The following is a 13,823-nucleotide window of genomic DNA, read 5'->3' as shown; positions in this document are numbered from 1 at the left end:
TTTCAGTGTAGTTATTGATTTTCTGATAGGAACACTCTGTCGGTGCAAAAACTCATTTTCTTCATTCAAAGCAGGACAGTGGATATCTATGACACACTTATGGAAGATTACCATGCCTTGGAGTGCTTTTGCCATCCTAGTAGTTCAATAAAACCAAACTTATCTTAATCTGTTGCAGGTCTCGTATGAAGTGTGTTTCCATGACATGAAACAGAAGAAACATTTAAAACATAGCAGGTTCTTTTTTCTATCAGAAATCTTGAAATCGTAGTTGGTGTTTTGGGTTAGAAAGATATTATAAGAGCTATTTCTAATAATTGTGTGGAGGTTCCATCATTTTAATTGCTATGGTTCAAGAACAGAGGCTTACATCATGAATAAATTCTGCTGGGAAATCCTCTTTGGCATGCGAGATTCCATGGAAGAACAATCTATTTGCTTTAAACTGACAGGATAAATTTCTGAGAAAATGTTCTTTGTTCTTTTTTGTTTTGGGTTAAAATTCACCTGGTTCAGAAGATCAATTAAGTCATCAAAAGTTTTGTATTCTAAAGCAAAAATAGATTTCCGATCAACTATATAAGATCTCCTTTTCTCCTCAAAGCTACTTTATGAAACATTCCTTTGAATCTGCTCAGGTTCCCCCCCCCTCCCCCCCTCCCCCCCTTTTTCTCCCCTGCTAGGCAGAGATTTTACAAAACATGGGCAGGTAAACTTTGAAGAGTCTTCTACTTCTTCAAAGTAATCTTCCTACCCTTTTAGAGGTTTGATCTTTTCCAGCTTTGACAGGTTCTATATTCAAATCTTTAGATCACACTGACCCCCAGCGACTGAGCCAATGCTGGTTTTGTTCTATACTTTATAGTTGCATCGCTGATCCCCATTGTGCAAGAAAGCGAATCGCCAATTGAATTGGTCTTCATCGATTCCGATTCTTATGTTGCCCGAATCCACCTGAACCTTTAAAATTTTCAAAATTTTCAAACGAGAATCGCCAAGAATCGAGAATCAGATCCAGCTATTTCCAACCCGATTAGATTGAAATCGGTGATTTGATTCCAATCCTAAGAACTGTGTTGACCCTTTTTTTTTTCTCCTTTAGGTTATTGTAGTCAATGAATCACAATTCTCACCCCCTTCCCAACATCACATTTTTTTTTTCGAAGTAAGAAAGCCAAAATGAATTAAAAAAATACGAAGTAGAGAGAGCTGTCAGGCACACTGTGACGTGCAAAGCTTTATTTATTTGAAATGAGAAAGAGGCCACATGCCCATAGTTTCGTGTGGGATTAATGGTTTACTTAATTATTATCTTAGGATTGTTTAATTGGTTTAGTACTAATTGTCTCTTCGCATTTGGATTTTATTAATAATAACATTTGAAGATGATATTTTGTTGTTTTAAATCCAGAACTAGTTTGCTTCTACTACTACAGATCGAAGTTCTTGTCTCTATCATACCCTTGAAAGTTGGCTTTGGTGGGTTGGGCTATGTGGACTTTTATTGAACCCTTCAAGCTAACAAATGCCGACCCAGTCTTTCATTGAAGGTAGCAGATGGACCTAATCCTGATATTTTCATTGAATATTGCAGATAGAACTGGTCCAATTATTTTTATGGGAGAGAGTTTTCTGAACAGCGGCATAAGGAGAGCACACCAATAAGATTTGAGATAATAGTATCATGCATATATGTAGGCAGCATGGTCATTTAATGTGGGAAGGATTAAATAATCGAAATCAACCGTGATTGATCTTGATTTCAACCAATTTGACACAATTGATTCTTGATCCAAAACCCTAGAATTGCTGAGTTTTCAAATCTGAGGGCCAATTCTAGGGTCCAATCCCTGATTCGTGTTTTGATCCTTGGTGCTAATGTGTCCTACCCTTGCAGTTCAGATAACATTTTCCCTATTTTTCCCCCTTTGTTTCCATTGCATGATGCATGTGAAAAGCTCCATAACGTGTGGAATAAGTAGATGTAAACCACTCATATATCATTAGTACGGATGACCTTTATTGGTTTAATGCCAGAGAAACATGATTTAGTTTTATTATTATGATTAGGTCCATGGTCCTCTATCACATGATCCCACTCATATTTGTTGATGAGACAAAATATGATGCATTCCAGCTCTCGACAATAAGATTCATGTCCAGACCCATGTTGTCCCAAAAATAAATACTATTGGAAGACCCAAATGCAATTCAAATAAAAATATACTATTTCCTTTCTAACATCCTTGTCTTCTATTAAAAATTTTATTAAATCATCTTTCTTTCCATTAACCTCTCAATTGTAGCATCCCTTCAACTTTGGTCAACTTCTTTTGACTTTTTTTCTTTCACAATAATAAATAATTAGATAAAAAAGTGGCATCCAAAAGAATGTAAAGCAAGAATTGTTGGAAAACATGTATTAATGGAGTTATAAATATTACTTAAAAATTTGTATACAAAGGTGGAAGATATATAATGTATAACCATTCCCTATTACACTTTAAATGTGTTTAAAAATGGAGGTGGTTAGATAAGATTTACTAGTTATAACTGTATTTTTTTAGAAACTATTTATTGTCAAATGGAAACTTATGTAAATTTAGTGGACATATTATCGATGCCATCAATTAGTCATGTGTTAAATTTTCATCAATAGAACTATGACACTTTGGGAACAAATTTCTATTTGGAATTACTTAAACAACAATGAACATTGGAGAAGGAGTGGGGGGGGGGGGGGAAACCTTATAATCCTTATACATAGCGGTATATACGATTAAAATAGATCACCAAATTTTACATATGATCTATCTAAGAAGAATTTATCATTTAGGAAGCAATTTATTACCTCTAAATGATATTAGTTATCTACTATGGAATAGAAGCAATAAGGGTTGAAAAAGACCTAGAAAATTCATTTTGAAGTTCAAGAAATTCTATTTAATAAAAATTCTAAAAAATATTTAGATTTTTTTTTTCCCATTTGCCTACCATTCCAAGTTGTTAGAGTTTATCACGTTGTTTAATTTTATATATATATTCTCTAAGAAAGGGAAAAATAGAAATAAGGTTTTTTTTGTAAACATAGAAGTAAGGTTATTAAAAGAAGTCAAGTATTACCTACATATATAATAATTTATAGTCAAGGCACGTGGAGCTTAGTAGCGGCACCGTCCACCATTTCCATAATTATTATTAGGGTAATTTACAATGCCACCCCCTGAAGAATACCAATATTAGAGGGACACCCCCTCTCTTTCACCAAATTGGACTTGGACCATTTGCCGCCAGTCTATGTTAAGTGATGTTGTGAAATGACAATTTTTCCCTTATGAGTAAAACACCAGTATTATACTATTCCAAAAATACCCTTTAATCACCCTTGTCACTTATCACACTCTCTCCCTTGTTCCTTTTTCGTACCTCAACCTGTGAGTCCGGCGAGATCCAGACTACCCGAGTTGCTGTCGCTCGCAAGTCGTGCTCATTCCGTCAACGGCGAGTGGTGCTGCCTCTGATGGTGCCCGTGCAAGTCTTCATCTCTGGTATTTGGATCAAAATCGGTATCTGGATAAAAATAAAGGATTTTACTGGACTCAATTTCATCTTCTTCCTCCTCCCATTCCTATTCATGGCCATGACAGTTTCAGAACCTTTACCTCTCTACAACCTCTCTGATTCAGGTTCAATGAACCCAGATCTGTCGATGGCGAACATGGAGGCAGAGGCCGTGTAGACATGGAGGCAAAGGTGGAGGCGGCAGCGGCGGTGGAGAAGGAGGAGGTGAGGGAGAAGGTTTGGTGCCCAGCATCGGTGACAGCGGAGAACAGCACGAACTCACGGTGGTGACAGCAGCGGCATCGGTGACGGAACTCTCCCTCTACACCAAAGGTTCGACGGCTGAGTTTTCTAGACCACCGCCGCTAACATCACTCCTCCACCACGCTGACACCCCTCCCCTTCTCTACTTCTCAAGTTCCCTAATATGAAACCTTCGCAACCCGAATCAAAACCACTTTCACATAATATACTTGTCTTATCAACTTACAAAATGTAATCATATCAGTGGTGGACCTCATCTCAAAGAGCCAAAACTTGATAAATTAGTTTCAGATTTTAGCTTCACTGGTGATAACAAAAAATAGGAGCCTGGAGAAGGTGCTGGTTATTCTGTGCCGCTAGTAGAATAATTTTTTTGCCCACCAAGCCAATGCTCTTTCTTTCAGAGTCTATTGAAAGGGTCTCTCTTGATTCTGGTTTTTCTACCCGTACTGATCGCCACTGCCGCCGACGCCGCTGCCCCCACCGCCCCCACCGCCGTGATCGCTGGTGCTTGAGAAGTATAGAAGGGGAAGGGTGTCAGCGTGGTGGAGGAGTGGTGTCAGCAGCGGTGGTCTGGAAAACTCAGCCGTCAAACCTCCGGTGTAGAATCAAGAACCATAGAGAGAGAGTTCCGTCGCCAATGCCGCTGTCGTCACCACCGTGAGTTCATGCTGATCGTCGCTGTCACCGATGCTGCTGCCCGCCACCACTATGAGTTCGTGTTGATCACCGCTGCCCACCACTGCTATGAGTTTGTGCTGATCGCCGCTATCACCAACACTGCTGCCCCCACCACCATGATCGCTGGTGCTTGATTTGGGAAAACGATATAGGAACTATTGATTTGAGGATGAGACTCATTACATGGGCATTTTAGGGACTTCACATTTAAGAAGGGTATTTTCGTATTTTAAACAAAATATAATAGCTGATATCAGCATATAAGGTATATTCCTTAACTGAGAATGACGGTAGGGGGTCTGAGTCTAATTTGTTGAAAGAGAAGGGGTGTTCCTATAATACTGACATCCTCCAGGGGGTGGCGTTGTAAATTACCCTTAAAAGAATGTTTATCGGGGTGGTGGCATTTGTGTAATTAGAAAGAAAGAAAATGTCATTTTTGCGAAGTTTTTTGAAAAAAATAAGTCAGAAGAGGAAGAAAGTGAAGAAAAGCATGAATAGTGACAGAGTGGTGGCCGATGGGGCCCAGGCCCAATGGGAAAGCTCGAAACGTAAATCGCGCTCTCTTCTCTTTGTCTCCCTCTTCTTTCCATTTCGAATTCCAATCTAGGTCCAAAGTGGGACACCACCACACCTCTGCCTCTGGATTCTACGAATTTTCTCTCTCTAACTTTAATCCAATCCTAACGGCTTAAACTTTCAATTCTGCTTCATCGATTGGAAATCAAATGAAAACTCACCCAGATCGAAGCAACAAAGAAGAGGAAAACCCATAAAAAAAAAAAAAGAAGAATTAACAATACCCTGCTTTTTCAAAGCTGTAATGCCGTATTGAATTATAATATCTTTTCTCTCCTCCGCGTTTCTTCCCTCTCTCTCTCTCTCTCTCTCTCTCTCTCTCTCTCTCTATATCTCTGTCCAGTGCGAACCAGTCTTCATACAGTATATATTTCTTTCTGAATCTGATTTTCAATTTTTTCAAGCCAAACCCCCAAAGTCGAACATGGGTATCATCCATCTCCACCGTATCTTCAAGCCCTTGTTCTTGTTCCTCTTCTTCTTTGCAATCTCTCTGCGAATAACCATCGCCCAGCCTGCGGCTCCATCTCCAAGCGCTGATGCCTGCAACGGCGTGTTCTTATCGTACCAATACACTTCGGGCCATATTATCCCTCCTCGTTACGCCGCCGGCTCACCTCTCCAACCTTACAAGTTTCAGTCAACACTCACAATCCTCAACAATGGCCTCAATGACCTCAAATCTTGGCAAGTTTTCGTCGGGTTTCAGCACAATGAGTATCTGGTCTCTGCTTCTAATGCTGTGTTGGTTGATGGGACTAGTCTCCCTGCTAGCGTTGAAAATGGAACTGCTTTTGCTGGATATCCAGCTACCGATCTCAAGACCGCTATTGAGACTGCTGGAGATCTGACCCAGATGCAGGCTGTGATTGATTTGGTTGGTACCACTTTCGGCGTTTCGAATGTTTCGATGCCTTCCAACATATCCCTTGTCAACGCCAACTACATATGTCCTCAGCCCACTATGCAAGGTAACCGTTATACTCACTTCTATCAGCTTTGCAACCTAATTCCTACATCTGTTCCTGCATCTATGTCTACTTTGTTTTGAAGAAAGTAGATTTTGTTCTTTTTGTATGTACTGTTATGGAGTTTCGATGACTAAGAATCGAAGATTGGAGAAAATTTTCAGAAAGTTGAGTATTTTTAGGAGCATTTTGTTATGCTTTTTTAGGGTTTGTGACTATGGGGCTGAGATGGAGAAAACTGAAGATATATTATTTATCGTTTTTAGTTGACGGATGGTTCTATTTTCCTCTACTGTAGCTTAGGAAATTATGAGTGTAAAGAAGAGGGGAAGATCTACTATTTAGTTCCTAACTGATTTACACATATCTATGATGTCAGTAACAAAAACTTGTACATTTTATGTTTTGTTCAATCATTCCCCAATTTGATTCTTACAGAACCTATAAAACTGATGTTATCGGACAACAAGGCTTATAACTAGTTTCTGTTTCGGTGATTATGAGGACTTAAAGAGGATTTACGGAGATGTGACCCTAGTTTATGGTGTAAGGTCAGAGCTGGATTTGGGACTTGGGTTGTTACTCCCTGATATAGTTGTGCAATGGCTTTTCTGACTTTAAGTTGGGTACAAGGACTGAGAAAATGAGAACTGGGAAATGTTGGAGAGTATCATTATAGAGTAATCACACTTGTTGTATCTTTATAGAAATTTTGATGAAAATATTAACTCCTTTCCCTTTTATTGAGTAGTAGATTTAGGGTTGATGTCCCCCTGAGCTGAACAGATTGTTACTTGTTGCAATGAAAGGAGGGGGAAAAGGGGGTGGATGCTGAATACAGCATAAAGTGAGCTATCCATGATGTGAGGATATGAACTTCTTTGTTGGGGTGTCAGGTGAAAAAAAAAAAAATGATATTATGAAAGGATCCACTGCTTTTGAATTTCCTTCCTATTAGCATAGGCTGGAAATTTTGATGAAAATATGAACTCCTTTCCCTTTTATTGAGTAGTAGATTTAGGGTTGATGTCCCCCTGAGCTGAACAGATTGTTACTTGTTGCAATGCAAGGAGGGAGAAAAGGGGGTGGATGCTGAATACAGCATAAAGCGAGCTATCTATGATGTGAGGATATGAACTTCTTTGGTGGGGTGTCAGGTGGGAAAAAAAAAATGATTTTATGAAAGGATCCAGTGCTTTTGAATTTCCTTCCTATTAGCATAGGCATCCAGCAGTGGCTTCTGCATTTCTAATATGATGTACTCTGTTTATGAGTCCTATCCATGGAGGGAAAAAATCTGTTTGGAGTAGCAAAAGAAAGATATGTAGATTTAGGCTAGGGGTTGTATTTTCTTCTCTTGAGGATAGGATGATAATGAGGTCAACAGAGATATTAACTGGATTGGCTTTAATTTTTAAACCAATTTTCATTCATTGAATCATTGCCCATGTTATGTATGTCTTCTTTTCTGAAATAGGTTACTTATGCATGTCTGATGTGGTTTTTGTAGGGACGAGTGAGATGATTGTGTGTTGCACTCTAGATCCAACGGTGAAAGTAAACACAACCTCAACACAAAAATTTCTGCCCCGCCAAAGTGGTGATCTTGTAATTACCTACGATGTAACCCAATCATTAGCATCAAGTTACTTGGCACAGGTCACAATCTCGAATAATAATCCCCTTGGTCGTCTCGATTATTGGATGTTGAGCTGGGATTGGATGAGGGGTGAATTTATTGGCACCATGAAAGGGGCTTATCCTACAGTAGTTGACACGACAGAGTGTCTCTATGGTCCTCAAGGTACTTACTACCAGGGTATAGATTTTAGTAGTAGTTCGTCTAGCGTCTTGAATTGTGACAGAAGGCCTACTATTGTTGATCTCCCTCCACAATATGCCAATGACTCAACTCTTGGGAAGATCCCCTACTGTTGTCGGAATGGGACGATCTTGCCATATGCAATGGATTCGAGCAAATCAACTTCAGTTTTCCAGTTGCAAGTCTATAAGATGCCACCAGACCTCAATCGCACTACACTGTACCCACCACAGAATTTTATGATCAATGGCACTTTCAACCCAGATTACCGATGTGGACCTCCAGTGCGTGTTACCCCTACTGAATTTCCTGATCCAATGGGTTTGCCATCAAATGTAACTGCTCTTGCTAGCTGGCAAGTAGTGTGCAACATGACACAGCCGACTACCCCGAAATGCTGTGTTTCATTCTCATCATACCTCAATGATTCTGTTATTCCATGCAAGACATGTGCCTGTGGTTGCCAAAGTAATCCAAGCCACACTTGTAGTGCTACTACGCCAGCCCTTTTACTTCCACCAGATGCTGCTCTTGTCCCATTTGCAAACCGGACAAATTTGACTACAGCTTGGGCTCAAATCAAGCATTGGCCTGTGCCAAGCCCAATGCCCTGTGGGGATAATTGTGGAGTTAGCATAAACTGGCATCTATATACGGACTACAGCACTGGTTGGAGCGCAAGGGTTACACTTTTCAACTGGGGTGGAAACAATTTTGCTGATTGGTTTGCTGCTGTAAAATTGGACAAGGCAACCCCTGGTTTTCAAGCAATGTACTCTTTCAATGCAAGTGTGCTGCCTGGTATCAATGGTGTCAACAACACCATATTCATGCAGGGACTTTCAGGCTTGAATTATCTCGTAGCAGAAGCACCAGCGTCCGACCCAAAAGCTAATCCCCCAGTCCCTGGGAAACAGCAGTCAGTGATTTCATTTACTGTTAAAAATATTCCTAATCTCGACTTGCTTGGTGGGGATGCATTCCCATCCAAAGTGTTCTTCAATGGATTGGAGTGTTCGATTCCTTCACTACTTCCAAGCAAGGGTGATAGGATGGTTGCAACTTCAGCCATGTCAAGCTTTCTGCTGGCTGTTGTAGTACTCATCTTTGTGCAGCGATAGCTGTTCTGAGGCATGAACGTTTCTTTTCTATCTGCAACATATTCTTTGATGCCTTTGATGATTTGATTAGAAAATGCCGAAACTGCCAGACACAAGAGCTGAACAGGTTTAGTTTGTTAGCCCACCAGGTTTGCTGCCAGATAAATGGATTTATATTGATTTTGAAGGGAGAAAGCTTCATAGGTGTGACTTCGATTTGTCTTCCCATCAACATTGTGTTATATAACATTACTATGATATAGAAGTTGGCATGAACCAATCCTGAATGTAAGTCTACTGAATAGTGTTTTTCTGTTTCATTATGCACCAAAGTCATTTGTCTTGGTATTCTTACATACATGGGTGAGAGTAACTCTTGTGATATATTTCCATTTCTGTATTAAAGTCCTACCTCTCAGTTTTGGCAGAAGCTATTCATTGTCGGCAAAGGTGTCAAGGCGTAGTCCTTGGATCAATACCTCCCACTATTGATTGATCCCTGAGTCCTGACTAGACCTTGATCTATGGTTCTTGATATAGAGTGGAAAGACAATTTCCCCTTCCTTTATTTCCAAACACCTAGCAAAAATGTTGAGTTGAATTGATCTACCAATCCATTTAGCCGCTTTTCTTGATCCAATTGACCGGAGTTGTGAGACTGAAAAGTCTGCAAACGAGTACCAACTCTCAATTAATTGGGTGAGTTACTGATCCTTGAGTGGGTCAGCTGGTTTCAGAGTTTACTCGTCGAGATTCAAAGCTGTAGTTTGGGATCCAGCGACCAAGCCTGGTTGCAGACTATTGAACGAGCGTGGACTGATAACTGTTATGTATTTATCTATTTGTAATCTGTACCCTTCGTCCATCTATCCTTCAGAATGATCTATCTGGTTTTGGAAGACGCAGAGATAGTTTCACCAGTAAAATGGGGAAACAGTATCATTTCCGGTCCAATCCAGTTCAACTGGATGATCTGATGTGGTTTTTGGGAGAAAGAAAGCTGCCTGGTTGTGTGGTTCTTGTGCCCACACACAAGTGCATAAAATGACTGCCCCCACCCCTGTGACAAAAAATGCCATCCATGTTGTTGTCCCCATGCATGCTCTCATTGGTCCTGCATTGGTGCAGGGCCGTGCAACCAACCAACCAACCAACGATCACTTGTCGGGAAGCATGGCACATGGACCATTGGCATAGGCCATGCTCCTGGACAGATAACCACTACCCTCTACATATATAGGGTGAGGGATTGCTTCTAGGTTGCGTGTGATGCAATGTCAAGTGGCGTAAGAGAATCAACATCAGTGGGATTTTTGCATTTCATGGGCAGGGATGCTATTTTGCCCCCTCTATGTCTAGATGCAAACACCAGACAACCTGGCAACAATCGATATATAAATGGGGAAGTGCTTTCTGTTCAAGCGTGTGGCTCCTACGCCTTTGTGAGACCCAATTAGAGAGCCCCTCCTTTGGTTCAATCAATGAAGACCAAGAAGGTTATTTACAGGGAGGAGGAGAGAGACAAAGACGAGAGCGCAAACGTAGAAGCCACACTCCTGGATTAACCATGTACATTAGGGAAATGAAAAGCTTACTTGCAACATTCTTTATGAGGACATACTGAAAACCCAAAAATAAAAAAATTTGTTGGTGCTGCTGTCTCCATTAATGTTGTAGTATTTGTCTTTAACAACCATAAATGAATAGATTTTACAGTACTGCTTTTTCATCTACCTACCTTAGATATTAATATAGGTTAACTACTGATTCTGCCCGATTCTGATTTCAAGTCAGCTCGAATTGGCTGAACCCTAGAAACACAGCTTGAATTGGCTGGAATCAGGGTTAGGATCAGCTGATTCGACCAATCCAATTCCAATTCTTGAAACCCTGCTTCTGAATTTGCATAATTATATCTAATCAATACTGCAAGTACCCCAAAAAAAAAAAAAAATCCCTGCAAGTAAGCAAGTTCTAATAGTGTGAATCCCAACACCATGGATCTGAAGATTGTCATCGCTGTCTTTTTGGCCATTCAAAGAGAGGTGGAGTCTATTATGATGCAAGGTTCAAGGAAGCTGAATCAACACCAGAATTGTCCCCCACCGATTCTGATATAGCCAGAAGCAGTGGGAATTGGCCTGAAGCCTAGAAAAACAAGTTGAAATTGACCGGTTCAAATCATTCAGAAAAAATAAATATCTAAATGAGCACATTATTAGATGAGAAGAAGTCATCAACAGTAACTCAAAAATCCAAGTCCCTCAGTACAGTAAATAGAAGAGAATAAACTACATAAAAAATCCTCATTCATGCCTTGAGCAATCAAACGGAATCTGTACATCAACTCAATTCCTAAAAAACAAACCTTAAGTGTCATTGTGAGTTAGAAAAGATCTCCACCTCCACCAGCATGTGGAGGACCTTGGAATCTTAGTCCCTAAATTACCATCATTTGAACTGATACTCAACTTCATAACCATCTCTCTAACACTAGATCTTCCTTGTTAGCTTAAGATACTAAAACCAGTCAAAATTTTGCATGTACACCACCTTTCTATATCATTCAGCTGTTTCCTACATTCTAGACATTCGATTCACACCAGATAAACTTCATGCTCCACCACATTTTTGTACGATGTAACTTGATTCTTTGAACACATAACAGAACCCAGTTTACTGGATTAGCATTGCTACCATTGTCCATGGAAATAATTGGGTCATCTACACTGGAATGTTGTCCATGGAAAAACCATCAAAGTTATACTCACTTTCAACCGGCCCAACTCCTTGCTGCTGTTAAATGAAAATAAGGGAATAGTGACACTAGTGTGATCAGAGTGTCCTCCAAAATAAGAAATTATAACTGAAGGTATGGAAAATAAAGTGCAATTAGTTAGCCACAGAAAACTGACCTGTTTGAGAAGTGCACTCATGAGGTCATCCTGACCAAAGTGATCAGGAATAAACAGTGGCTCACAGCTCAAATCAGGCGTTACTTCAGACTTTACTCTAAATGAATTGTCCACCAGAGGATTGTTAGGCCTTTGTGCACTGTTTTCTGTGTTCCCATGTTCATTTGCTTCTCCAGAGGATACCAAAGAATTGCCCACAATGTGCATATTCATGTTCTGTCCATTCTTCATGTTAGAAGCAAAACCTTGGCTACCCATAACCGATTGTGCATGGTCTCTGTTGCTTTGAATGATGGAGTTGAGATGTTGAGATGCCTCAAAATTTAGACCAACATTCTGTAATTCCCAGTCTTGGGTTTTGGGCTGGTGTAGCTCATTAAATATATCATAACTAGGAGCATAGCCTCTTGATCCTTTTAATCCCATGTTTCCCCCTTCTTGAAACATCCCTGTAGATGTGAGAGTAGATACCTCGGTAGCACTCGCAAGAGGAAAACTATTTCCAGGCAGTTCCGTCATGTGGTTCATTGAAAAATCAACCACCGGCGAGACTTGTGAAACAGGGTTGCATGCTGCACTTCTACCATTTATAATGGTCCTATTTCTGTTCAAGGCCTGACTAAAACTCTCATTTGAGAATATTTGTTGTCCTATGGTTGGTGGGATCCCCGAAGCACGACCACCAACTATCTCATTCAATGACTGACCCCTCATCTGGGATTGAGTCATCTGCATCATTAAAGGACTGCCATGGTTGCCATGTACACCATGCATATCATTAGACAAGGTTGTTCTGAGAGATGTCGGCAAGTTTAGAAAGGTTGAGGTTCCCTCATTGACTTGCAAACCAACGCTACCAAATGACTGAGCTGACTGGTGCGGACGAGGTAGCTGTTTTGGTTCCATGCTGGTTGGGAGTCCCGGCAGCAGGTTCACTTGCTTACTGCTGTTGCTTAATTGTTGCCCAGATCCAAATCTTAACTTCGATATTTCAGGACCAAATATGTTTCTCTGATCAACAGTAGGCATGGTTACACCTGTGGTTGTTGTTGTCCTCCCAAGTCCTGCCTGTAGCGAGGCAAGACTCTGAGGTGGGAGTTGACCTGAGACAGCAAGGGCTTGGAGTTCCATCCCATCAAGTGAAGAAATTGACCTGAAATTTGCTTCTTGTGGACCCATAAAAGGTGTATTTACTCCACTCTGATGCTGTGATACTTCACTTAACCTTCTAAGGTACAAACGATATTTCTGTACCATACGATTGCAAACATGAGCCTCGGCAAATAAAAAATTAAATTGGAACATTATGGAACACAGCATCAGGGAGATGAGCAATATGATTCATGAAGAACAAGTCTATCAAGCAGAACTGCAGCTATACCTGAAGGTGGCTAGCAACATTTTCTCTTGTCAGCCCAGGGACATTCATCAGCTCCAGAATCTTCTTAGGAACAGCCTCTGCATTGATGGACAAAATCATGATTAAGACCAATCAAATGCAATAGAAGGCATAACCAACAACCTCAGCATTGCCCCAAAAAAAAATTTGAAATCAGAAAGGTTGACCAAGACTAGTTGAAACACAATTAATCAAGAGAAAGCAGAGAAAAAATGATTCTCAATTTTCTTAGGATCTGTTCAAAAAAGAATGATAAAGACCAGTTGAAACACAATTATAATCAACAAAACTGTTTTAAGAGGATTTATTCAGTTTGTTTTTTATAATGGAGTTCGTCATTTTAATTTTATATTTCTCCTTTGAATTACTCAAAAGAATATACTATGAATTTCATTTCACAACAGAAACTATTCTAGGAGGTTTATTGGAAATCCACGAAAGAGTACAGGGAGCAAGGATAGATGCGAGTTTCATACAACCAGAAAGGAAAATGTGATAAGGTCATAAGAGACTGCCTAGCTGATGAGTGGATGG

General features: G+C 40.2%; 2 protein-coding genes across 2 annotated transcripts in view; one reads left to right on the top strand and one right to left on the bottom strand.

The window, feature by feature from the left end:
* Window positions 1-5,173: 5,173 nt before the first annotated feature.
* Window positions 5,174-9,331, top strand: LOC122064545 (COBRA-like protein 7). Its single transcript, XM_042628261.1, has 2 exons — window positions 5,174-6,056; window positions 7,564-9,331. The coding sequence occupies exons 1-2, from the start codon at window positions 5,510-5,512 to the stop codon at window positions 8,994-8,996; spliced, it is 1,980 nt and encodes a 659-aa protein (XP_042484195.1). The 5' UTR covers window positions 5,174-5,509; the 3' UTR covers window positions 8,997-9,331.
* Window positions 9,332-11,176: 1,845 nt separating this feature from the next.
* LOC122064557 (two-component response regulator ARR2) overlaps window positions 11,177-13,823 on the bottom strand; it is a 9,035-nt gene continuing 6,388 nt past the window's right edge. The window contains exons 4-6 of the mRNA XM_042628277.1: window positions 13,272-13,348; window positions 11,891-13,138; window positions 11,177-11,771 (exon numbers count right to left, since the gene is read on the bottom strand). Of these exons, the coding sequence (XP_042484211.1) occupies window positions 11,700-11,771; window positions 11,891-13,138; window positions 13,272-13,348 (1,397 nt within the window). The 3' untranslated portion in view covers window positions 11,177-11,699. The remainder of the gene's footprint in view (window positions 11,772-11,890; window positions 13,139-13,271; window positions 13,349-13,823) is intronic.

This window comes from Macadamia integrifolia, unplaced genomic scaffold (genome assembly GCF_013358625.1).
Source record: "Macadamia integrifolia cultivar HAES 741 unplaced genomic scaffold, SCU_Mint_v3 scaffold1681, whole genome shotgun sequence".
Taxonomy (NCBI): Eukaryota; Viridiplantae; Streptophyta; class Magnoliopsida; order Proteales; family Proteaceae; genus Macadamia; species Macadamia integrifolia.
Note: the sequence above shows the minus strand (reverse complement) of the source record. Positions and strands in the feature narration are given on the sequence as shown.

Coding starts and splice junctions, on each gene's coding strand:
- LOC122064545 (XM_042628261.1), top strand. CDS start 5,510: ATGGGTATCATCCATCTCCACCGTATCTTCAAGCCCTTGTTCTTGTTC. Junction 6,057..7,563: donor TCCTCAGCCCACTATGCAAG/GTAACCGTTATA, acceptor TGGTTTTTGTAG/GGACGAGTGAGATGATTGTG.